A 26,331-nucleotide genomic window follows, 5' to 3' on the forward strand; every position below is an offset into this window, starting at 1 on the left:
CTTCTGCTGCCATTGGTATCAATCTCGAATTTCCTGTTCTGTCATGATGGAAAAGCATTGCCATTTCAGACAGTCAAATGAGTCTAGTGATGAAAACGTGCTTGTAAAATTTTTAAAATGTAAAAAAAAAAAAAAAAAAAAAATTAAAACAGAAGGAATAATTGTGGCCCTTTGCAGGCAGACATGATGCAAAGAGGGCAGAGTCTGGGTCGAAAAATACTGCATCAGGAACCGAAGAACGTGGACCATGTTATTGTAGCTATGACAAATTAGGAAGAAAAAAACCCAACAACTAAAATGCCTACTAAATCCAGACTGGTCGTAAAGTGGTTTACATAGCCAGAGGTAAGCAGACGAATATGAGCTGTTTGTTACTACTTAGAAACATCCAGTCATCAGTTTCCACATGGCATCCTTGAGCTCCTGGTTCCTCATGCTGTAGATGAGGGGGTTCACTGCTGGTGGAAACATCGAGTAAAGAAACGCGACTAACAGTTCCAGAAAGAGGGAGGAGGTGGAGGGGGGCTTCAGGTAGGCAAACGCACCAGTGATGACAAACAGTGAGACCACGGCCAGGTGAGGGAGGCAGGTGGAAAAGGCTTTGTGCTGCCCCTGCTGCGAGGGGATCCTCAGCACAGCCCTGAAGATCTGCACATAGGACACCACAATGAACACAAAACAACCAAAATACAAACAGGCACTGACCACAATAACTCCATTTTCTCCGAGGTAGGCATCAGAGCAGGAGAGCTTGAGGATCTGGGGGATTTCACAGAAGAACTGGTCAACAGCATTGCCATGGCAGAGGGGCACTGAAAATGTACTGGCTGTGTGCAGCACAGCATGGAGAAATCCACTGGCCCAGGCAGCTGCTGCCATGTGGACACAAGCTCTGCTGCCCAGGAGGGTCCCGTAGTGCAGGGGGTGACAGATGGCAACGTAGCGGTCATAGGCCATGACAGTGAGAACAAAGTACTCTGTTGACATCAAAAATACAAAGAAAAAGAGTAGGGCCACACATCCTGTGTAGGAAATGGCCCTGGTGTCCCACAGGGAATTGTTCATGGATTTGGGAACGGTGGTGGAGATGCAGCCAAGGTCATTAACAGAGAGGTTGAGGAGGAAGAAGTACATGGGGGTGTGGAGGTGGTGGTCACAGGCTATGGTGATGATGATGAGGCCATTGCCCAGGAGGGCAGCCAGATAGATGCCCAGGAAGAGGCAGAAGTATAGGAGCTGCAGCTCCTGTGTGCCTGCAAAGGGCAGGAGGAGGAACTGGCTGATGGAGCTGCTGCTGTTGGACATCTGCTGCTGTCAAGTGTGCAGACCTGTCCAAGAAGGAAAATGCACAGTGAGAAGTTAGGGAACTCTTTTTGTGGAGAACCTCTTCCTATTGACTTTGAGTCTCTGTATTCAGGAAGATTTTTTTCAGGTCCCTTTTGGGAAGTCTGCTTTGTGCTGGCTTGAGACATTGCTGGGAGAAAGGTCAGTTGGGGGAATGAGCTTTTCTGCCCTGTCACTCCAATTTCATCTGAGGGCAGAGCAGAGTATTGCAGCTATAGATGGGGGTCCTGAACTAAGGGTCAGCTCAGTGCCAGCCCCAACAATGCATGTGCCCGGAGCCCAAGGTAATGGTAGGACAAAGGCAGCAACGACAGGAGGGGAAACAGTGAGAAATGCTGCAGCCAAGGCTGAAAGTCAGGGGTTTCTCCTCACTTCGGGTTGGACTGCAAAGGAGAAGATTCAGCCTGAAACCCTGCAACTCTAGGTGCGGAGCCTCTGCTGGGCAGCAGAAACCTTAGGGTCGCTGTAGGAAAGTGTTTGCACTGCGGGGTAATGTTAGGGTGGTACCAAATCCCCACTGCCAGGGCATTTCTGGGAGCAGCTTGTTCTCTTCCTGCTGGAGCTGTCCCTGGAGCTGCTTCTCTCTGCCCATGTCACCTCGTGCTCTGTGCTCACAGACCTCATCCAACCTGATCTGCGCTCATCTTTGCTCTGCAGACCACTCCTGGCAACAGGGCACTGCCCCAGTGCAGGGCTCAGGAGATCCTGCAATGCCTTAATGAGAATCAAGTTTTCATTCATATACTTAAGGAGAGAAAGCCCACAGGAGAGGAAAAGTCAAAGCAAAGACTCAGCTGTGCAGGAAAATGCTTCCTTGATGTTGTTCTTCAAAGATCCTCTGCAATATCTCACAGATCAGATGGAGCTGAGAGCAAAGCTGAGCCATGCAGCACTATCTTTAAAGCAGAAGGATCGTACGCTGCCCTTACCTGGGTCACTCCTTCAACACACAGCTGCTGTTTCCATTCCTGTGGAAAGCCAATGAGCCAGGCTGAGTGCTGACCCTGGCAGCAGCAGAGTCCCTGCCCCAGCAAACAGCCCCCGGGGCGCAGGGACCCTGCTCAAAATTTCAGCCCTGGGCACCCTGGGTGCACATGCTTCATCACAGCTCTGCAACCATGCCCAGGAGAAGACAGCTGTCCTGCCCTCTCCTTCTGATGGGGCAGAAGGGATCCCTTCCAGGCAGCACTTTATGGCCCTACAGAGAACCTGTCCTCCTGACAGACCCCACACACTGCCCCATGTCCCAGCTTTAGGAGATCCCTCCAGGAATGGAACCTGCATTGCCCTGCACCCACAGACATACCAGGGAGAGTGCTGTGGAGATTTCTCCTCCAGTGAGTTCTCAGTATCCATCAGCTCTCTCAGCCTCACAGGTCTCCCCTCGGTGCCTACAGGCAGTGTCCCCAGCCCTGTGTGCTTGGCAGAGGAGCTGCTCCTGGCCAGAGCTGTCTCTCTGCAGTGCTGCCAGGTTGCCATGAGCTCCCTTCAACCCAGGAGCCCAGCCCATCTCAGAAGGAGAAGACCAGTTCTTCTAGACTCCCTCCTGGTGCCTCAGGTCTCATGGGGATCATTCTGTGATCTCATCTCTGGCTTTATCTCCCTTGGCTGGGGAGAAATCCTTCGGTCCATCAGAGTTGTTTCTCCTGATCAAACCAGAGCTGGGAAGCAGAATCACTTTCCCTTGTCTCACCATGAGACAGGAACCCCAGGTGGGGACAGGGAGGGGACACTTTCCCGCATGAAAGGAAGGGAGCTAGGTTAGCATTTGGGCATTTCTCGGTGTTTCACAAGAACAAAATCAGGAAAAACAAATCTACAAAGCTCTGCTCTGCAGCTGGGGGAAGTGGAAACCACAATCCAGAAAAGATCCTAGAGATTAAAGAAGATAGACTTTCTGCTTCCAGGACAAACTGACACCTGGAGAGCCCACATCAGAGCCCCATACAGACAGTGGCACCCTCAGACAGCGGGAAATGCACCTCCCAAAAAGGACCTTTCCAATGCCTAATAGAACAGAGAGAGGCCGTCCTTGGGTGTCCAATGAGAACATTTTTCTCAGTGAAGATTGCCCCAAGTTCTCACTGCCTTGTTCTCCTTGCAGAGGGCTTCAAGCAAAGAGGTAGAGAATGTCCAAGGGCAGCTTCATTCCCCACTTCCTCCTCCTGCCCTTTGCAGACACAGGGGAGCTGCAGTGGGTTTCTCAGTGCTGTGCTGCACACGACCAAGACATGTTCCCTACCCCTCTGCAAGGGCAATGCTGTTGACCAGTTCTTCTCTGCAGTCCCCTCTACATGGGGAGGTTTCAGGCCAGGAAAATCTTTCATTCCTCACACCTTTTGTTTTGGAAATATTAGTGAAGTTTAGCAGTTTCGAAGTTGGACCCTGGGAGGACTGTAGAGCTGTGCAATGATGTCAGGCAATATTAGGGTTGTTCCCTTGGCTTAGAATGTTCTGAGCCTTAAGGTTTCTCATGCTGCTAGTGGGTTACCTCGAGAGGTTTCAGGCCATCAGCCTCTTTAAGCCCTCACCCCTGATGTTTGGGAGCTATTGCTGGATGTTTACCACTTTCGAAGTTGGACCCTGGGAGAGCCCAAAAATGATGTCAGGCACTGTTAGGACAGTTCCCTTGAGTGTGAAAGCCCTGAGCCCCAATGTTAATGGTGTTGCTTGTAGGCGGCCTTGGGAGGTTTCAGGCCAGGAATGTTTTTGTGCTCTTGCACCACTTTTTGGGAGCTGTTACTGGATGTTTAGCAGTTTCAGAGTTGGATGCTGGTATAGCCTGAAAAAGACATCAGGCATTGTTAGGACTGTTCCCTCAGCTACGAAAGCTCTGAGCCCCAAAGTTACTGGGGTTGCAAGTGGACTCCGTAGGGAGGTTTCAGGCTCCCAAGATATTTCAGGCCTCAAAACTTTTGTTTGGGAGCTATTGCTGGGCATTTAGCATTTTTGAATTTGGACGCTGGTAGAGCTGGAAAATGATGTCTTTATTATGGGACCATTCGCTTGGCTAGGAATGCCCTTCACCCCAAGGTTACCAGGGCTGCATGTGGGCTACCTGGGGAGGTTTCAGGTGAGGAACTTCATTCATCCTTCACAGATTTATTTTTGAACTGTTGCTGTATGAATAATGTATTCAAAGGAGGATGCTAGTAGAGCCAGAAAATTATGTCAGGCACTCTTGGGACCATTCCCTTGGCTAGGAAAGCCCTGACCCAAACCAAGGAGGGGTTTTAGGTTTGATTGTATGTATTTTGGTTTGGGGTTTTTTTTTTGGTTTTTTCTTCATTCTAGTTTGTCTCAACTATAATACCATGGTCCACATTCATCCCGTTCCTAATCCAGTATCTCCTGGCCCTGTGGGATCCACTCCCTTTTGAATTTGCTCTCTCTTTGCATCATGTCTGCCTGGAAAAGTGCACAATATTTTCTTTATTTATTTTTCTCCTGGCCTTTGCAAAAATTTACAAGCACATTTTCATCAGCTGAATCATTTGAATCACACCCTCAGCAAGTACCCGATCATACAAAGCTGGGAGGAGTGGCTGACACGCAGGAACACTGCGCTGCCATCCAGAGAGACCTGGACAGGCTGGAGAGCTGGGCAGGGAGAAACTAGATGAGATTCAATAAAAGCAAGTGTTAAGTCTTGCACCTGGGAAGGAACAACCATTTGTATCAGTACAGGCTGGGGGATGAGCTGCTGGAGAAGAGCTCAGTGGAGAAGGACCTGGGGGTCCTGGTGGGTGACAGGTTGGCCATGAGCCAGCAGTGTGCCCTGGTGGCTAAGAGAGCCAATGGGATCCTGGGGTGCATCCGGAGGAGTGTAGCCAGCAGGTCAAAGGAGGTGATCCTCCCCCTCTACCCTGCCCTGGTCAGGCCCCACCTGGAGTGTTGTGTCCAGTTCTGGGATCCTTGGTTTAAAAAGGACAGGGACCTCCTGGAGAGAGTCCAAAGAAGGGCTACAAAGATGATTAGGGGCCTGGAACATATCCCCTACGAGGATATGCTGAGTAAGCTGGGACTCTTCAGCCTTGAGAAGATTAAGGAGGAACCTAATTAAAGTTTATAATTATCTTAGACATGGGATGCAGGGGGAATCAGCCAGCCCCTTTTCAGTGGTCTGTGGGGATAGGACAAGGGGCGATGGCTGCAAGTTGGAACATAGGAAGTTCCGCACCAACATGCGGAAAAACTTTTTCCCAGTGAGGGTGACAGAGCCCTGGGACAGGCTGCCCAGGGAGGTGGTGGAGTCTCCTTCACTGGAAAGATTCAAGACCCGCCTGGACACCTATCTGAGTGATATGTCCTAGGGAGCTGCTTTGGCAGAGGGGTTGGACCCGATGATCTCTCGAGGTCCCTTCCAACCCCTACAATTCTATGATTCTATGAAATTCTCCAACGTGAATCCTTTCCCACAGGGATTTATCTATTCACCAGCTGCCCTGGTGTGGGTCACTGCTATGGGTGCAGTCATAAATCACGATGTCTTTCAGTCCCAGTCCTCTGTGGGGTCACCAGCCTCCCCCAAGCAAACCTGTTCTGGTGCAAATCTCTCTCTCACTCATCTCTGTGTCTCTGATTCTCATCATGGCTGCAAGTGCTGGCAGGGGCTTGTTCCAAAGTAGGGTCACAGCGTCTTCTCTATGTCTCCACCTGCTCCATCCAGTGTAGGAGCCCCTCCACGGGATGCAGGTGGGGTCTGGGCCTTTTCCATGTGTTTTTCCATGGGCTGCAGGGGCATCTTTCTCTCTGGCATCTGGGGCTCCTCCTCCCCCGCCCTGTTCTGGCCTTGGTATATGCACAGCTCCTCACATCTTCTCCCTCCCTCCTCTACTGGCAAAATGCAGCTGCTTCCGGGTTGTTTTCTCCTCTCTGTGATTCTCAGAGGCGCTCGAGTATCTCTCGGCCACGACTTTGGCCTTGAATTGCTCGTTGTTTATAGTTCAGACTGGCAGAAAACTCTAACTGCTGCTTAAAGAAACCGTCTCAGCAGCACAGCCTCACAAAACTGCAACAGGTGGGTTTCCCATTATCACCTCCTCATGTCTTTGCCATGGTCATGCAGAGAGAACCACAGGATGCCTCGTAGTGTGGGATTTTTTCTGGAACAGGGGAAGGCCTGCTTCAGATGGGTGAAATCGTTGTCTGCCCAGGTGGGGAGCAGGACATATCCTCTTTGAGTTGCCAGACCTCTCAAGACAACTTATCCACAGCTGAGACAAGGGAGGAACAAAGACTTTCTTCAAATAGATGGAGTTGGCCAGACACCTCAGCCACTGTCTGTACTTCTTCCTTTCCCCAATCTATTACTGCCAGTCAGTTGGCATATGATGCTGGTGCACTCCACACAGACTAACACCACATGGGTGAGGAACATTGGACTTCATCAGGATTGGTGGGTAGCTGCAGATCATCAGGATCATAGTAATTCATCTATGATGAGGGGCTAATCCCCTCAAACACTGCATAATCTGCTCTGTGGTCATCCACTTGCCTGGCCAACACATGACATCTTCACTGAATGGGTACCTTTCCCCAACACTTGACAGGAGCGGCCACCAGACCCTGAGGGCTTGAGACTTCTTTCCATTCGCCTTGTAAATGACTCATTTTCTGGACAGGGATTCCAGCTGCTTGGCCTCCCTGCCTTCTAATTCCAGGCTGCCTGCCCCATTGTCTCAGCATCGGAGTAGCCAGGTGATGATGTGCTCCCCTGGAAGGCAGCTGAAACATTTTCTCATTTCTCCCAGCTCCCTCATGTACAAGGATCAGGATATAATGCTCACTCCTGGAGGAGAAACAGACAGACCCTCTGTGGGTTTGGAGGAAGACAGTTTACTGATAAAATCATGGTGAAAAAATTATACCAGCACATTGAAACTATATTCACATCCAGTGATAACAGAGAGTACTTTATTGACCAAAGGATCACAAGGTACTGCACAATGCAAGGACCAACCAAACGCCACAGCCACACTCAGACTGCCCTTAAGGGACCCAGGAGTGCTGCTCCCCAACCAGCCCCTTTTATGGGGGAGAGATGTCAGGTGGTGTGAAAAACAGCCTGGACACATTCAGCTCAGCTGTGCTAACTCAAGTCACCACTGCTGGCTGCTTGGGGAGGTGAACTCTTGCCTGGCCTGAAACAGGACAGCTGTGCATTTAATCTCCCCTGTCTGTCACATATTTCTACCTGTCCAAAGTCAATTGTTCATGTATGAAATTATTGTTCCAACAGTGGATCTACACAACAGTGCTTCTGGTTGCTCCCTAGATTTCCCTTCTACTTCCCCTTGGACCATTCAGACACCTCTCAACCATCCAGCTGCTGCTCTGAGTTTCAGGGAGTTAAACCCTTGCCTTTCTGGCAGTTGTCTGACTCATTCTGTCTTTAGCCAGCTCTTGAGTTGCGGTGATTTCACAGTCTCCTTCCTCACTAGAACATTTCTCACATGGTTAAGCTTTGTGGCAGGTGAACCTTACTGGTGGCAGATTGCACTTGGCATAGGGTGAGGAGTGTTTGATTTAATGGTGAATCTTGTCAGGTTTGTTGTGTTGTTGGGAAAATAACTGCCTGTGTGCTGCCTGTGTGCAGCCAGTTCTCTAAGGAAAGCAGGGGAGCTGGTACAGAGGGGCTGTAATGCCCCACTGTGGAGTGCAGCAGAGACCTGATGTAAGGACAAGGGATGCAAGTCCCAGTTGGCTGGTGAGAGTCATGGTGGGCTTGTGGAGATGTGCAGCAAGGTTGTCCCCACTGCCTCAAGGGACACTTTTTCAGACCAGTCCAGACCTCCTTAGGAGGCACCCTGGATCAATCTCAGTCAGAGGTTATCACCTCTCCTCTACAGTGAAAATAATAACATACAACCTTAAAAATAAATCAATTTTACTCTGAGCTCCCTTTGAAACAGCTTCAATGATCTGTACATCTCTTGAAGACGTGAAGATAATTACATGAAGAGACAAAGCTCGTTAGGGCTTGCTTTTTACTTCTAATGAGCCCTGGGGTGCATTTGGTGCTGAGTCCTTGAAGCTCAGGTACTGAGAGGAAATTACACAAAAAACTCCATGTCAAAAGCAGAAGCCAAAGTACCCTGAAGTATTAATGAGTCCCGCTGAGAGCCATTGCTGGCTGAGCCTCCCCAGGGACTCGTTAGCACAGGTAATTGGAGGCCATGTTTGCTGGTAGGCAAAGGCAATGTACAAGCAGCTGAGATGCTGAGAAAGCCCTGGATTGGTTTGATGAAGCATAAAGGCCAAGCCCTGACCACCAGCCAATGGAAGACAGGTCCTGGCCCTCAGGCATTACTTGGGGCTCTTCCTTGGGCAGTGTGGTCTGTGTAATGCTGAGGGAAGAACAACAGAATGAGAGTTTCTCCTCATTGTTGTTCCAAAGCCCTGCTAGAAATTCATCTGTCCTCCATTTAAATGAAAGAAAGTGCAGGGAGACCCTCCATCCTCTATCAGATTCAGGAGGAAACATTTTTGAAAAATGAGGACAAGGCTGAGGTGCTTAATGAAATCTTTGCCACTTTCTCTAGTAATAGGAGCAGTTGTACAGAGAGATTCCAATTCCCTGAGCTAGGAGACAGGGACTGGGAGCAGAATGACCCCACCTCAATCCAGGAGGTGATGGTACTGGTTTACCACAGAGATGTGCACATATCTGTGGGGCTGAATGGGATGCAGCCAAGGGTGCTGAAAGAGCTGGCAAGGGGGGTTCACCAAGCCACTTTCCATCAGTCCTGGCTGACTGGAGAAGTACCAGAAGACTGGAAATCAGTCAACGTAGCCCCCTATATAAGAAGGAACAGGAGGATGGTCAGGGAAATTACAGGCGTCATAGATTGACTTCAGTCCCAGAGAAGCTGATGGAGCAGATCATCCTGAGCAGCATCATACAGTTCATGAAGAACCCCCAAGTGTTCGGGCCCAGTCAGCTTGGCTTCATAAGGGCAGGTCCTGTTTGACCCACTGGATCTCCCTCTATGACAGGGTGACCTGCTTCCTGGACAAGGGAAGGGCTCTGCATGTTGTCAACCTGACTTTAGCAAGGCCTTGGACACAGTTTTCCAGAACTTTCTCCTAGAGAAGCTCACTGCTTATGGCTTCAAAACAGTGGTGGTTGAGCCCCAATCAATGGCTGAGCACCACATGCTGCTCACTCACTCCCGGAGGAGAAACAGACAGAGCCTCTGTGGGTTGGGATAAGGACAGTTTACTGACAAAAGCACCATAGAAGGGGAACAGTAAGAGTCCAAATTGCACTCACACCCAGGTATAGCACAGAGAGTACCTTACAAACCCAACAATAACAGAGTGCTGTACCATGCCAAGATCACCCCTCCCCAACCAGCCCCTTCGACAGGGAAATTATGTCAGTGTGCTGATTTCGGCTGGCATGGAGTTAATTTCTTTTCTAATAGCGGGTGGAATGCCATGTTTGGGAGTTGGGAGGAGAGCAGTGCTGATAACACCCTGATGTTTCTGGTTGTTGCCAAGCAATCAAGGACTTTTCAGATGTTCCTATTTCCCTACCAATGAGAAGGAAGGGGACACAGCCAGGACAGGTGACCCGAGCTGGCCAAAAGGGGTATTCCATGCCAATTACATCATGCTCAGCACAAAAGAGGGGGCTGGTGGAAGGAGGAGGAGGCAACTCCAGGACGTGTAGTTTTTTGGGGATGGTTGGGTTCCAGGACGGCTCTGGGCTGCACGGCCTGAGTTGTGGGTTCAGTGACAAACTGCATTGTTTATCACCAGTTTCATATATTTTGCTACAAAGTCCTGTTATCATTGTTATATCTCTCTTTCTGCTATTCTAGTAAATTATCCTTACCCAACCTGCAGGGTATTGTTTCCTTGCTTTTGTTGTTTTTTCCTTTTCCCTTCCCTCCCCTCCCACTCCCCCTCATAACTTCCCCACCACCACCTTTTAAAGAACAAGCAACTGTGTGGTGCTCAGCTCTCAGCTGGGGCAAAACCACATCTACTAAAATCCAAAACAAATCTATTCGTAAAAACATGAAAATTCTTATATTAAAGTTGTGTCAATTGTCTCTTAAGCTACATCTCCATCAATATATTCAGCATGATTACATTTCATTGAATCAAAAGGGACAGAAATACAATGAAGAAGATGATACGTTGGTTGTTTAGAATCATCCAGTTGTCAGTTTCCACATAGCCTCCTTGAGCTCCTGGTTCCTCATGCTGTAGATGAGGGGGTTTACTGCTCATGGAACCACCATGTAAAGAAATACCTCTGCCAGGTTAGGTGGTCTGTGGAGACAGGACAAGGGGCAATGGCTTCAAGTTGGAGCACAGGAAGTTCCACACCACGATGCAGAAGAAATTTTCACAGCAAGGGTGACAGAGCCCTGGGACAGGCTGCCGAGTGGGGTTGTGGAATCTCCTTCTCTGGAGATATTCAAGACCTGTCTGGACACCGACCTGTGCGATCTGTCCTAGGGAGCTGCTTTGACAGGGGGTTGGACTGGATGATCTCTCCAGGTCCCTTCCAACCCCAATTCTGTGAATCAGTGAATCTGTAAATAGGGAGGAGATTGAGGGGCTCTTCTGGAGAGCATACATGTCAGTTCTGACAAACAAGGAGTCCACTACCAGGTGAGGGAGGCACGTGGAAAAGGCTTTGTGCCATCCCTACACCGAGGGGATCCTCAGCACAGCCCTGAAGATCTGCACATAGGACACCACAATGAACACAAGATACCCAAAAGCTAAACAAGCTCTGACCACAATTTCCCTGAACATGGCCCTTGAGCAAGAGAGCTTGAGGATCTAGGGGATTTCACAGAACTGGTCAACAGCATTGCCGTAGCAGAGGGGCAGTGAAAATATATTGGCTGTGACAATATATTTAATAAGGAAATAAAAATTATCTGCTGCTTTTTGCTGTCAGAGAAAGGAGACAGAATCTATAAGGAACTTTGCAGACAAAAAGATCACTGATGTAGGGCGAGAATGTCCTCACGGCCCCACAGCAGAGATTCCCTTGCAGCCCATGCAGAAGCCCAAGGTGCATGAGGCTGTTCCCCCCTCAGCCCATGCTGGATGATGTGGAACAGTGATTCTACATGCAGCCTGTAGACATCGCCATGACCAGGCAGGTGCAGACACCTGAAGGAGGCTGTGACCTCCTAGGAAGCCTGTGCTGGAGCAGGTTTGCTGGCAGGGCTGTGGAGGACCCAGACTGGAGCAGTCTGTTGCTGAAGGACGGCACCCCATTAAAGAGACCCACCCTGGAGCAGTTGGTGATGATCTGAAGCCATGTAGGAAGAACTTGGAGGGGTTCATGGAGGACTGTGTCCTGTGGGTGGCATCCAATGCTGGAGCACGGGGAGACTGTGAGGAGTCCTCCCTTGAGGGGGAAGGAGCGGCCGAGACAATGTGTGATGAACTGACCCCAATGCCCATTCCCCATCCTCCTGTGCTGCTCAGTTAGAGGAAGGAGAGAATTAGAGAGTAAAGGGGACCCTGGGAAAAAAAGGGAGGGATGTGGGTGGGTGTTTTAATTTTTTTTTTCTTTCTCATTCCTCTGCAATCTTTGATTGGGTAATGAATTATATTGGTTTATTGGGAGAAATTCAGGAGAGTGACCTCTGCATGATCTCTCCCTGACCTTATCCTGACCTTTTGTTACATCTTCTCTCCCCTATGCAACAGAGGAAGGGGAGCGATAGAGCATCTTTGGTGAGCACCTGGGTCAACTCCCTTCTACAAGAGGATGGAGAGGAAGAAGTACATGGGCATGTGGAGTCAATGGTCATAGGGTACAATAATGATCATTAAACTCTTGCCCAGGAGAGCAGCCAGGTAGATGCCCAGGAAGAGCCAGAAGTGCAGGAGCTGTATCTCCCATGTGTCTGCAAAGGGCAGGAGGAGGAACTGGCTGATGGAGCTGCTGTTGGACATCTGCTGACTCTGGGTATGGAAAAGTGTTTTCCGAAGTAAAAGACAGGAGTGAGGAGAGATTTATAACAAGGAAAACTACAATCTTCATTTGTCTCACAAACTCCCAGGTGTGCTTGAGGAGCAGAAGCCTCTGGCATGGGCTCCCAAGGAGTCATTCCTGGTCTTCAGTTATGGGTACAGCAAATGGAAGTGACACACAGTTTTCATCTGATGAGGCTCACTCTCATGGAGAAGAGTTAATGACAACTTGCCTCCACCCCAGTAATTCCCATGGGAGCTGGGACCAGCAGCTCCCAGAGAGAAGGAGCCTATTTGTGCCACCAGAACTGTGACAAGAGGAATCCCAGCACAGGTGGGTTTGTGACAGCCATAAGTCACAGCTGCTTCTTCTTCCAGCCCCAGGGCTGCAAAGCAAGGATGAGGGGTCTGGAGTGACTACAAGAGGGGGAAGGAGTTGCTACCTGGGGATCGTGTCTTACACGAGAACAAGGAAAGGTGATTATCCTTCCCAGCTCTGGTTTGATCAGGAGAAAGGACTCTGCTGGACACAAGGGTTTCTCCCCAGCCAAGGGAGAGAAAGTCAGTAAAGACTTAGTGTCTTTCCAAGTAGTTTCCTTGGAGACCCAGGGACACCTCACAGGACACTCTGGGGAATGGAGTACGTGACGTATTTGCCTGCTCCTCTGCTGGGAGCTGGGCTGGGCTCCTGGGATGAAGGGAGCCACTGCAACCCAGCAGCCCTGACAAGAGACAGCTCTGGCCAGGAGCAGCTCCTCTGCCAAGCACACAGGGCTGGGGACACTGCCTGTAGGCTCTGAGGGGAGACCTGTGAGGCTGAGAGAGCTGATGGATGCTGAGAGCTCACTGGAGGAGAAATCTCCACAGCACTCTGCCTGGTATGTCTGTGGGTGCAGGGCAATGCAGGTTCTGTTCCTGGAGGGATCTCCTAAAGCTGGGACATGGGGCATTGTGGGGGGTTTGTCAGGAAGATAGATTCTCTATAGGACCAGAAGGTGCTGCCTGGAAGGGATGCCCTTCTGCCCCATCAGAAGGACAGAGCAGGACAGCTGTCTTCTCCTGGGCATGGCTGCAGAGGTGTGAAGCAGCGTGTGCACCCAGGGGTGCCCAGGGCTGTCCTTGTGAGCAGGGTCCCTGCACCCCAGGGTCGTGTGCTTGGGCGGGGACTCTGCTGCACTTAGCCTGGTTTGTGGGCTTTCCACAGGGATATAGACAGCAGCTGTGGGTTGAAGGAGTGACCAAGGGAAGAGCAGCATAAGGTCCTTCTGCAGTAAGACAGTGCTGCCTGGGTCAACTTTGCTCCCAGCTGCAGCTGATCCTTGAGAAATTCCAAAGGGAATTTGAAGAACAACATCAAGGAAGCATTTTCTTGCCAGGCAGAATCTTTGCTTTGACTTTTCCACTCCTCTGTGCTGTGCTGAGTGTGGTGTATTAGAACTAATTTCTCCCCTCAAGAATGCCCACATCAGAGGATTTCCTGATCCCTGCACACACAGATTTACCCTGGAGAAGTGCCCTGATGCCAGGAGGGGTCTGCAGAGCTGAGCGCAGGGCAGGTTGGATGAGGTCTGTGAGCACAGAGCAGGAGGTGACATGGGCAGAGAGAAGCAGCTGCAGGGACAGCTGCAGGCATTGGAGACATTGGCAGGGAGTGAGAAGGAGCTGCTTCAGAAATGACATGACAGTGGGGATTTGGAACTTCCCTGTCATCCCCCACAGTTCTGACACTCTCTCACATCGACATCCGGGTTTCTGCCAATCAAAACAGACTCTACACCCTTAGTTCCAGGATTTCAGGCTGAGTCTTCTGCTGGGTAAACCAACCCCCAGTGAGCAGAAACCTATGAGTGCCTGTCTGGTTCTCTGTCCCTGTCCAGGGGAGTTGCCTTGGCTGGAGCATTTCTCACTGTTCACCCTCCTGTACTTGTCATCTCTGCTGTACCCTTACCTGGGGCTCTGGACATGCAGGAGACATCTCAGCACAGAGGCCGTGGCAATGCCGCTCGTCACCTGTGTGTGGGCAGCTGCAACGAGCCCTGTGTGTCCCTGGCTGGGTGCAGGGAGCTGAGATCCTCCTTGGGTAGGATGAGAACACAGGAGGGCTTTGGAGCTCTGCCCTGTGAGAATGGATTCCTCTGCTCTCTGTGGGGTCCAGTTTCGTCTGGGGGAACACCAGGGTGTGAGAAGAGTATGTCCAGCAAAGGGCAGCTGAGACCAGGGCTGATGGACAGAGCAGCTCTCCCCTCTCTGCACTCAGGGGAAGGTTTCACTGGCACTGCAGCAGCAATGTCAGGGAGTCCTGACAGAAGAAACACTCCTCAGCTCATTCCTATCCACAGGGGATTTAGTCTGAGATCACACCATCCTTCTATTTACTGACTGCTGCCAGGCAGGACTGAGTTCTTGAGAGCCCACAGCTGACCCTCCTCCCAGCATTGGCACGCTGGAGCCAGCACAAAGCAGACCTCCCAAAAGGGACCTGAAAAACGTCTTCCTGAATACAGAGAATCAGTGTGAATTGGAAGAAGTATTCCTCAAGGAAGAGTTCCCTAACTTCTCACTGTTCCCTTTCCTCCTTGGACAGGTCTCCACACTTGACAGCAGCAGATGTCCAACAGCAGCAGCTCCATCAGCCAGTTCCTCCTCCTGCCCTTTGCAGACACATGGGAGCTGCAGCTCCTGCACTTCTGCCTCTTCCTGGATATCTACCTGGCTGCTCTCCTGGGCAATGGCCTCATCATCATCACCATAGCCTGTGACCACCACCTCCACACCCCCATGTACTTCTTCCTCCTCAACCTCTCTGTTATTGACCTTGCCTACATCTCCACCACTGTTCCCAAATCCATGGCCAATTCCTTGTGGAACACCAGGGCCATTTCCTACACAGGATGTGTGGCTCAACAACTTTTCTTTTCCTTTTTGCTCTCCACAGAGCTCTGTCTTCTCACTGTCATGGCCTATGACCGCTACGTTGCCATCTGCCACCCCCTGCACTACGGGACCCTCCTGGGCAGCAGAGCTTGTGTCCACATGGCAGCAGCTGCCTGGGACAGTGGGTTTCTCAATTCTGTGCTGCACACAGCCAATACATTTTCACTGCCCCTCTGCCATGGCAATGCTGTTGACCAGTTCTTCTGTGAAGTCCCCGAGATCCTCAAGCTCTCCTGCCCAGATGCCTACCTCAGGGAGATTGGAGTCCTTGTGGTCGGTGCCTGTTTAGGTTTTGGGTGTTTTGTGTTCATTGTGGTGTCCTATGTGCAGATCTTCAGGGCTGTGCTGAGGATCCCCTCGCAGCAGGGACAGCACAAAGCCTTTTCCACCTGCCTCCCTCACCTGGCTGTAGTCTCTCTGTTTGTCAGCACTGCTTTGTTTGCCTACCTGAAGCCCCCCTCCATCTCTTCCCTATTTCTGGACCTGGTAGTGTCATTTCTTTACTCTGTGGTACCACCAGTAGTGAACCCCCTCATCTACAGCATGAGGAACCAGGAGCTGAAGGATGCCATTTGGAAACTGATGACTGGATGTTTCTAAGCAGCAACAAACTGCTCATCTGTTTCTCCTGTCGCTGTCCATGGAACTCACATTAGGACCGATCTCTATTTAGTAGGGTTTTTTCCTTCTATGTTGTCCAAGTTGTAATAACATGGTGCCTGTTCATCCCATTCCTAATGCAGTATCCAGCGGTCTTGTATGAATCACGTCCTGTGTAATGATGAGCTGTGCTGCCTTTGCGTCATGTTTACCTTGAAACGTGCACATTTTTTGTTTTATTATGTTTCTCCTGGCATTTATAAAAAATTTACAAGAACATTTTCATCACCTGAATCAGTCGGCTAATTCTCAGAATTGGCAAACCTTTCCCACCATGATGGAACAGGAATTTACTGGAACTTTACCATAGAATCATAGAATCTCTCCCAACCACAGCCTAACCCTGCCTAGTCCACCTCTAGACCATGTCCTCAAGCACAATATCTAGATGTTTTTTAAATGTCTCCAGGGATGGTGAGTCCACCACTTCCCTGGGCAGCCTGTTCCAACACTTGACAAGGCTTTGAGTAAAGAAATTTTTCCTGATATCTAACCTAAATTTCTCCTGGTGCAGTTTGAAGCTGTTTCCTCTTATTCTATCCATGTCTATCTGAGATAAGAAACTGACCCCCACCACCCTACACCCTCCTTGCAGTTGGTTGTAGACAGAGACAAGGTCTCTCCTCAACCTCCCTTTCTTAAGACTTAAAAAGCCCCAGTTCCCTCAGCTGATGATCATAGGACTTGTGCTCAAACACTTCTCCAGATTCATTGCCCTTCTCTGGACACACTCCAGCATTTCAACATCCTTCTTGTTCTAAGGGGCAAAAAAGTGGACATGGTACTCAAGGTGTGTCCTCACCAGAGCTGAGTATAATGGAACAATCACTTCCCTACCCCTGCTGGTTACACTATTCCCTACGCTGGTGACACCTCCTTATGGAGGTGTGGATGCCATTGCCCTTCTTGGTCACCTGGGCACAGCGCTGGCTCATGTTCAGCTGCCTGTCCACTAACACCCCCAGATCTTTGTCCTCCAGGCAGCTCCCCAGCCACTCTGCCCCAGGCCTGTAGCATTGCCTGGGGTTATTGTGAGCAAAGTGCATGACTTAGCTCTTGGCCTTGTTGAACCCCATAAAACTGGGCTCTGCCCATTGATCCAGCCTGTCCAGGTCGCTCTGCAGAGCCTTCCTGCCTGCCAGCAGATCAACACTCCCACACAATTTGGTGTCATTTGCAAACTTACTGAGGGTGCACTCGATCCCCTCATCCAGATCATTAATAAAGATGTTAAAGAGGATGGGCCCCAGCACACAGTGATGAAGGTTTTACTGAACTCTAGGTAGATCACATCCACAGCCTTCTCCTCATCCACTAAGCAGGTCACCCAGCAATAGAAGGAGATCAGCTTCTTCAAGCATGACATGACTTTCCTCAACCCATGCTGACTGGGCCTGATGGCCAGAGTGTCCTGCATGTGCTGCATGATGGTACTCAAGATGATTAGTTCCATCCCCTTCCCCAGCACCGAGGTCAGGCTGACAGGCCTGTAATTCCCTGGGTCCTCCTTCTGTCCCTTCTTGTAGATGGGTGTCACATGTGCCAGTTTCCAGTCAGGCAGAACCACCCTGGTCAGCCAGAACTGCTAGTAAATAAGGGAAAGTGGCTTGGGGAGCACTTCTGCCAGCTCCCTCAGTGCTTTTGGGTGTATCCCATCCAAGCCCATCAACTTCTGCAGATATAAGTGGCTGGGCAGGTCAGTAACCAATTCCCCTGGGATTATGGGGGCTTCCATCTACCTCCCGTCCCCATCTTTCCACTCAGGGATCTGGGTATCAGGAGACAAGTGAGGCAAAAAAGGCATTAAGTACATCAGCTCTTTCTTTATCCTCCATCACAGTGGTTCCCCCGAGATCCAATGTGTGGGAGATTCTATTTTTAATACTTTATCGATTTTTAATAGATTTGATTTTTTTAATTCTTTAAGTACAATAACAAAAGGAGGGACAGAGAGAATCTCCCACCTTTATTATAGGTCACTAACAGAAGCTACAAGGGCTGTAAAAGCTCTCTGGCCTGAAATACCCCCAGGTAGCCCACTAGCAGCCCAGTAACCTTGGGGGTAGAGGCGTTCCTAGTCAAGAGAATGGTCCTGTAACACCAGACATCATGTTCTGGCTCTACCAGTGTCCACATTCAAGAAGTGCAAAACGTCCAGCAATAACTTCCAAACAAAAGGTTTGAAAGCTGAAATATCTTGTAAGCTTGAAACCTCCACTGGTAGGTAGAGCAAAAGCAGCCCCAGTAAATTTGGGATTCAGAGCCTTCATAGCTGAGAGAACGGTCATAAGAGTGTGTGGTGTCGTTTCTGGGCTCTACAAGCATCAAACTTTGAAAAATGCCAAACAACCAGTAAGAGCCCCAAACAAAAGGTGTGAGGGAGGAAAGAATTTTCTGGCAGAAAATCTCCCCAGGGAGCCAGCAGGCAGCACCAGTAACCTTGGGGCTCAGGCCCCCCTTCATAGGTTAAGGAACAGTCCGAAGATTGCCTGACTTCATTGTCAGGCTCTACAAGCATCCACCTGTGTAACTGATAAATGTCCAGTAACAGCTCCCAAACAAACTTATGTGAGGTCTGGAAAAGGTTTGTGGCCTGAAACCTCCCCAGGTGGTAAACTAGCAGTACAGGAAACCTTGAGGCTCAGGGCATTCCTAGCCAAGGCAACGGTCCTAAGAGTGCCTGACGTCATTTTTCAATCTACCAGCAACAACCTCTAAAACTGCAAAACCTCCAGCAACAGGTGTCAAAGAAAAGGAGTGAGGGCTTGAAGATATTCCTGGCCTGAAACATCCCCAGCTATCCCACTAACTGTGCTTGAGGTAGTTTTCCAGCTCTCACAGAAAAAGTTTCAAAAATGCTAAATGTCCAGCAAGGGCACCCAGGCACAAGTTGCAAGAGATGAAGGATCTCCCTGGCCTGAAACCTCCCCAGGTTGTGCACTGGGAGCACCAGTAAAGCTGACCCCCTTCACACGCTGCTTGGCTGTAGCAGCAGCTGAGGAGAGAGATTTCATGGGTATTGAACTGTGTCATGTTGAACTGCTGTTTGTTGTCAGAGAAATCTGCCTGTGCCTGTGAGCACAGATGATGCCAGGAAAAGTGTTGGGAGTCCCAGGAGGCCAGTGAGGGAACTGCTGGGCTTGGGGAAGAGCAAGGTTCTCCATGCAGGGTTGGATCTCAAGAGACTGCTTTTCCTGCCTGTCCAGAACTATTTAGGAGACCTCTGTACAAACATCCACTGTATAATGCTGCTAAAACCTCTTCCATGAACTGAAAAATGACAGAAACAATTTTTTTCTGTATGCAAAAATCCTCCATTGTGAAATTCCTTCAAGATTTTCATCACCCAATTAAAACCTCTCCAATTACTTATACAAGTCTTAATTTTTCAGAGGAAATTACCAGAGGAGATATACTTGTAAGGGCTTTCTGGATGTTAATGAGCCTTATGGTGTCTCTGGTGAGACCAGAGACTTCAGCTACAAAGAGGAGAGTGAAGAAACTTCTCAAGAAGTTCAAGTCAGGAGTTAGAGCAGACAACTGGAGGCCATGAGGACAAACACAGGCAAAGCGCAGGCAGCTCTGATGCTGAGGACACCCTGGCTGGGTCTGATGAAGCAGGAATTCCAGTGCTGACACCCAGCCCCTGGGCAGGGAGATCCTGACCCTCACCTGTGTCTCAGGGCTCTTCCTTGGGATGTGGGTAATGTGAGGCCAAGGGAAGGACAGGGGTATTACACATGGTGTCCTCCCCTGGGGTGGGTTCAAGGATGTAACGATGCTCCTTGGCCGTGAGGACAGTGTGTCTCCTCTGAGGCTTCTGTGGAAGGGTCATCAGCCATAGACAAGGGGGCAGAGACCTCATTTCTATCAGGCCCTTTTTAGCCTGGCTGGCACCCTTGGCCGTCCCACACTGCCCTTTAGGTTATACCTGTTTCCCTGCATGCTGCAGGCAAGCATTGTCCTTCCCATCCTCATTCTCACCCTATGATGTCCCTGCCTGTGCTGCTGTTTCTCCCTCTTCATCAGCAATTTCTCTAAGCACAAAGCCACCAGCTCATCCACACTTTCTCTGAGTGACTTCTTGCACCACAGAACTACCCTCAGAATGACATTTCTTTATCCTCATGTCCACTCTGACCTTCAAAGCTGCAGTTTCTGTGTATTTGATATCCTATGTTCTTTCCACATACCACAGACAGGGTTTCCTTTAGCGTCCCCTTCCCTGACCTAAAGAAGCAATGGTCATTCAGCCCCTGCACACAAGACCCCTAATTGTAATTAGGCAGACTTTTACTGCCCACATGAGTGTTCCTCCCCATTTCTCCAGACTGGGCAGCCCCACACTGGGACTGACTGCTCCAGAAGTGGTCCCAACACTGCTGCATTCAGGTGGCCTGTAAGGGCCCTTGTCTGCGTAGCCAGGCTCCTCCCCATGCAGCCCAATGTGCTCGTGGCCAGATTCCTGTTCAGCACCTCTGACTTCTACTTCATCCCCTGGAATGCCCAAATTCTTCTCCCTGTGGTGGTTTCTCCACCCATCATATCTGAGCCTGCACTGATGTGCAGGGTTTGTGCTGGAACCTTTTCTCCTGGTTTTGCCCCAGCTGAGAGTGAGCAATAGGCCGCTGTCTCTGTCTTGGGTATTTGGTTGGGGGAGGGGTGGTGTTTATGGGCGAGTGGAAGGGAGAAAAAGGGAAACCAAAACTCCCCAAACCATGTGTGTTGGGATAAGGACAGTTTATTGGGACAGCAGTGTGTCCTGTGGGAATCTCTCCAGGAGGAACTTGCACCCATTATTCCTCAGCTATTTCATATGACTCCTTCAAACACAGGAGTCTCCCCCTTCTTTGTAGACGGCCTTTTAGTACTGGGACCCATTGATGAGGTCTCCCCTCAGCCTTTTTGTTCTGAAGGCTGAACAAACCCAGCTCCCTCAGCCTTTCCTCAGATGGCAGGCTGCCCAGGCCCCTTGTCATCTTTGTGGCCCTTCTCTGCACCTTCCCTGAACTGGCCATAACTGCATCCAGTATTCCAGTCATGGCCTGACAAGTGCTGAGTAGAGTGGGATAGAGGGTTGTGTAGGTAATACAGTGCTGGAGTATAAAACATTTTGGGGGGGGTTAAGAAGGTACTGGGGAGAGAGAGGAGCTCTTACGGTTACTAGGGTGGGCATAGGGGGTTTAGTGGGGTGTTGGGGGGAGATATGTTGGGATTTGGAGGGTAAAAGGCAGGGGTTTGGGGGAGTAGTAGTGGGCTGGTTGTATAGAGGTTTCTGGGGGATTAAGGTTTGCTTGGGAGGGTTTATGTGGTGGTGAGGGAATCTATTGGTGCTGGGAGGGTATATGGGAGGAGTTTTGGGGGGTGGGATTCTGGGCATTATGGGGAGGGGGCTGGAGGGAAGCCAGGACTACTTGGGGGGGTCAGGGTGGGCTGGGTGACCGGTTTAATGGTATGGGAGGAACCCATAGGTGGTTGGTGGGATTTGAGGGGGGCATATGGTGGTGCTGAGGAAAGATATGGGGGTATTTCAAAAGATATAATGAGGTGTTGGAGAGTATGGGGGTGTTGGAGGTCCGCCAGATGTGCTAGGTGGAGTTAAGAGGAGGCTGGAGGGGTTTTAAAGTGCATACCAGGGCTCCCATTGATGCGGGAGGGGGTGTGGGGACGTTGTTGGGGCTGTCCTTGGAGGGGTATATGAGGGAAAAGGGGGACTTTAATGGGGGTAATATGGTGCTGGGGAGGTATAAAAGGTAGGATGGGAGGGTTAAGGGGGCGTTTGAGGATGGGGAGGAACCCATGGGTGCTGGAATGGAGTGTGTGTGGGGTGTTGTTAGGTAGGTGCTGGGGTGTGCTAAGGAGATTTGGGGAATTTGATGATGAAAAGGGCAGGTCAGGAGTCAATGGGGGTCACAAGGGGTGCTGGGAGGGGGCGTGGGGATGTTTTAGGGGGCTGCTAGGGGTGGATATAGGGGAATCTGAGGGGTGGAAAAGGGGAGGTTTAGGGCAGTAATACGGTGCTGTACTTTGCAGCTACACCAGCGCCCACCTTTCAACCTGTTAAACGCCCAGCAGTACGTCACAAGCAAAAGGTGTGAGGGATGAAAGATGTTCCTGGCCTGAAACCTCCCCAGGTAGCACACTGGCACCCCAGTAACTTTGGGCCTCAGGGCTTTCCCTGCCAAGGGAATGGTCCTAACATTGCCTGATGTCATTTTCGGCCTCTACTAGTGTCCACCTTCAAAACTGCTAAATGTCCAACACCAGCTCCAAAGAAAAGGTGAGAGGGCCAAAAGATATTACTGGTCATGAACCTCCCCAGGTAGCCCACAAAACACCCCAAAATTAAACCAGTACTAAATATGAGAAGACCAGTCTCCCTGGGGTAGGCATCTGAGCAGGTGAGGCTGAGGATCTGGGGGATTGCAGAGAAGAACTGGTCACCAGCATTGCCCTTGCAGAGGGGGAGGGAACATGTACTGGCCGTGAGCAGCACAGCATGGAGAAACCCACTGCAGCTCCTGTGTGTCTGCAAAGAGCAGGAGGAGGAAGTGGGGAGTGAAGTTGCCATGGGACATTCTCTGCTTCTTTGCAGGTAGCCCTGAGCAAGGAGAACAAGGCAGTGAGAACTTGGGGCACTCTTCCCTGAGTGAAACGTTCTCATTGGAGACCCAAGGACTGCCTCTCCCTGTTCTATTAGAGATAATAAACGTCCTTTTTGGGAGGTCTATTTCCTGCATGTTGAGGGTGCCACTGTCTATATGGGACTCTTATGTGAGCTCTCCAGGTGTCAGTTTGTCCACGGAACAGAGGGTCTATCTTTTTTGATACATAAATGTATACATTGTGGTTTCCACTTCCCCCAACTGCAGAGCAGAGCTTTTCCTAGTTTTGGTCTTGTGAAACATCAAAAAATGCCCAACAGCTCACCTAAATCCCTTCCTTTCACAGGGGGCAAGAGTACTCTTCCTGTCCCTGCCTGGGAGTTCTGTCTCATGGGGAGACAAGGAAAGGTGATTGTCCTGCCCAGCTCTGGTTTGATCAGGAGAAATGACTCTGCTGGACACAAAGATTTCTCCCCAGCTGAGGGAGGGAACATCAGAGATGAGATCATAGAGCGATCCCCATGAGGCCTGAGACACCAGGAGGAAGCCTAGAAGAACTGGTCTTCTGCTGAGCTGGGCTTCACTCCTGCAATGGTGGGAACTTATGGCAGCCCAGCAGCCCTGACAAGAGACAGCTCTGCCCAGGAGCAGCTCCTCTGCCAAGCACACAGGGCTGGGGACACTGCCTGTAGGCACCGAGGGGAGACCTGTGAGGCTGAGAGAGCTGATGGATGCTGAGAGCTCACTGCAGGAGAAATCTCTGCAGCCTCTCCCTGGTATGTCTGTGGGTGCAGGGCAATGCAGGTTCTGTTCCTGGAGGGATCTCCTAAAGCTGGGACATGGGGCAGTGTGTGGGGTCTGTCAGGAGGACAGGTTCTCTGTAGGACCAGAAAGTGCTGCCTGGAAGGGATGCCCTTCTGCCCCATCAGAGGGACAGGGCAGGACAGCTGTCTTCTCCTGGGCATGGCTGCAGAGGTGTGAAGCAGCGTGTGCACCCAGGGGTGCCCAGGGCTGTCCTTGTGGGCAGGATTCCTGCGCTCCAGGGTCTGTGTGCTGGGGCAGGGACTCTGCTGCTGCCAGGGTCAGCGCTCAGCCTGCCCGGTGGGCAGCATTGCCGCAGAAAGAAGCTGTGGGTGGATGGAAACTGGGACCCATGGAAGCAAAGTGTAGGGTCCTTCTGCTGTCAAAGTGTACTGCTTAGCCCAGGTTTGCTCCCAGCATCAGCTGATCCCTGGAACATTTCAGGAACACCAAGAATGCATTTTCCATCCAGGTAAAGAGACTTTGCTTTGAATTTTCCTCTCTTCTGGATTGGGTAGGAAGTGGGGGCTGAGCTTTCATTGATAACTTTGAAGAAGTGAGTGAAAACTCATTTGTCATTAGGATTTGTCAGAGCGTCTCCTGAGCCCTGCACACACAGAGGTTCCCCTGGGCAGAGCCCTGATGGCAGGAGGGGTCTGCAGAGCAGAGCTGAGCGCAGGGCAGGTTGGATGAGGTCTGTGAACACAGAGCAGGAGGTGACATGTGCAAAGAGAAGCAGCTCCAATGACAGCTCCAGACAGCAGAGACATGGTCAGGGAGAGAAAAGGAGCTGCTCCCAGCAATTGCATGGCAGCAGGGATTTGGTGCCTCCCTGAAATCTCCCACAGTGAAGTCACTATCACAGTGCACCCCTGCCTTCTCAGCACAGACTCTGAACCCAGAGTTCCAGGGTTTCAGGCTGAATCTTCTCCTTGGGAGTCCAAACCTCACTGAGGAAAAACCCTGAGTGCCAGTCTGTCTGTGCCTGTCCTTTCAGCCTTGTCTGGAGGCATTTCTCATAGTTTCCCCTCTGGTCTGTGCTGCCCTTCTCCCACTGTTACCGTTACCTGGGGTTCTGGGCACGTCAATTGGTGGGGCTGGCACTGAATTGACCCTCACTTCAGGACCCCCATCTGAAGGATTGAGGACTTCCCTGCAGCTGGGCTGCAGCTGCCCCCCACAATGGCACCACTCTCCCTGGGACTCTTGTGCCCAGAGAGGAGCCCCATGCAGGAGACATCTCGGCACAGGGACCGTGGCAATGCCACTCATCACCTGTGTGTGGGCAGCTGCACTGAGCCCTGGGTGTCCCTGGCTGGGAACTGAGATCCTCCTTGGGTAGGATGAGACCACAGGAGGGCTTTGGAGCTCTGCCCTGTGAGACTGGATTCCTCAGCTCTCAGTCAGGAGAAAACCTAAGCTCCAAAGCTCTGCTCTGCCCTCGGGTGAAACTGGAGTGACAGTGCTGAAAAGCTCATTCCTATCCACAGGGGATTTAGTCTGAGTTCACATCATCTTTCTATTTACTGACTGCTGCCAGGCAGGACTGAGTTCTTCAGAGCCCACAGCCAACCCTCCTCCCAGCAGTGACACGCTCAAGCCAGCACAAAGCAGAGCTCCCAAAAGGGACCTGCTAAAAATCTTCCTGAACACAGAGAGTCAATCTGTCTGAGGGTATTGCCTAAGCATTGCAGGTGGTTTTACTCAAAAAAGAGTTCCCAAACTTCTAACTGTCTTTTCCTCCTTCAACAGGTCTCCTCACTTGATGGCAGCAGATGTCCAACAGCAGCTCCATCAGCCAGTTCCTCCTCCTGCCCTTTGCAGACACACGGGAGCTGCAGCTCCTGCACTTCTGGCTCTTCATAGGCATTTACATGGCTGCTCTCCTGGGCAATGGCCTCGTCATCATCACCATAGCCTGTGACCACCACCTCCACACCCCCATGTACTTCTTCCTCCTCAACCTCTCTCTTACTGACCTTGGCTGCATCTCCACCATTGTTCCCAAATCCATGGCCAATTCCCTGTGGGACACCAGGGCCATTTCCTACACAGGATGTGTGGCTCAAATATTTTTCTTTCTATTTTTGCTCTCAGCAGAGTACTCCCTTCTCACTGTCATGGCCTATGACCGCTACGTTGCCATCTGCCACCCCCTGCACTATGAGACCCTCCTGGGCAGCAGAGCTTGTGTCCACATGGCAGCAGCTGCCTGGGGTGGTGGGTTTCTCAATGCTTTACTTCAAACAACCAATACATTTTCACTGCCCCTCTGCCATGGCAATGCTGTTGGTCAGTTCTTCTGTGAAATCCCCCAGATCCTCAAGCTCTCCTGCTCAGATGCCTACCTCAGGGAAACTGGAGTCCTTGTGGTTGGAGCCTGCTTATCTTTTGGGTGTTTTGTGTTCATTGTGGTGTCCTATGTGCAGATCTTCAGGGCTGTGCTGAGGATGCCCTCGCAGCAGGGACGACACAAAGCCTTTTCCATGTGCCTCCCTCACCTGGCTGTGTTCTCCCTGTTTGTCAGTACTTCCTTCTTTGCCTACCTGAAGCCACCCTCTATCTCCTCTCTATTTCTGGACCTGGTAGTATCATTTCTTTACTCCGTGGTTCCACCAGCAGTGAACCCCCTCATCTACAGCATGAGGAACCAGGAGCTCAAGGATTCCACGTGGAAACTGATGACTGGATGTTTCTAAGCAGCAATAAACTGCTCATCTTCTTCAGCAAATTGCTGGCCATGAAACTCACATATAAGACATCTCTGTATTTAATACATTTTTTAGTTGTTATTTTTCTAATTTCCTCATAGCTTGTCTCAACTATGATAACATGTTCCAAGTTCATCCCATTCCAAATTCAGTGTCTCCCAATACTCTATGACCCAGACACTGCTCAGTGATGATCTGTGCTCTCTTGGCATCATTTCTGCCTGGAAAAGGCCAGAATTTCTAATTCTTTTTTTTTTGTACACCTGACATTTATAAAAAAATTACAAACAGTTCTATGAGCTGAATCACTCGACTGCCTG

General features: G+C 50.5%; 2 protein-coding genes across 2 annotated transcripts; both read left to right on the forward strand.

Annotated features, from left to right (window-relative positions):
• Positions 1-14,907: 14,907 nt before the first annotated feature.
• On the forward strand, positions 14,908-15,834 carry LOC311200965 (olfactory receptor 14I1-like; the record flags this gene model as incomplete). The annotated part of the gene is made up of 1 exon (XM_084275265.1): positions 14,908-15,834. The coding sequence occupies one exon, from the start codon at positions 14,908-14,910 to the stop codon at positions 15,832-15,834; it is 927 nt and encodes a 308-aa protein (XP_084131391.1).
• Positions 15,835-25,075: 9,241 nt separating this feature from the next.
• LOC311200834 (olfactory receptor 14A16-like) lies at positions 25,076-25,999 on the forward strand (the record flags this gene model as incomplete). Its single annotated transcript, XM_084275139.1, has 1 exon — positions 25,076-25,999. One exon carries the CDS (start codon positions 25,076-25,078, stop codon positions 25,997-25,999), a length of 924 nt encoding a protein of 307 aa, XP_084131265.1.
• Between the last annotated feature and the right edge of the window lie 332 nt (positions 26,000-26,331).

This window comes from Gallinula chloropus, assembly GCF_964237585.1.
Source record: "Gallinula chloropus genome assembly, chromosome: 25".
NCBI classification, from domain to species: domain Eukaryota; kingdom Metazoa; phylum Chordata; class Aves; order Gruiformes; family Rallidae; genus Gallinula; species Gallinula chloropus.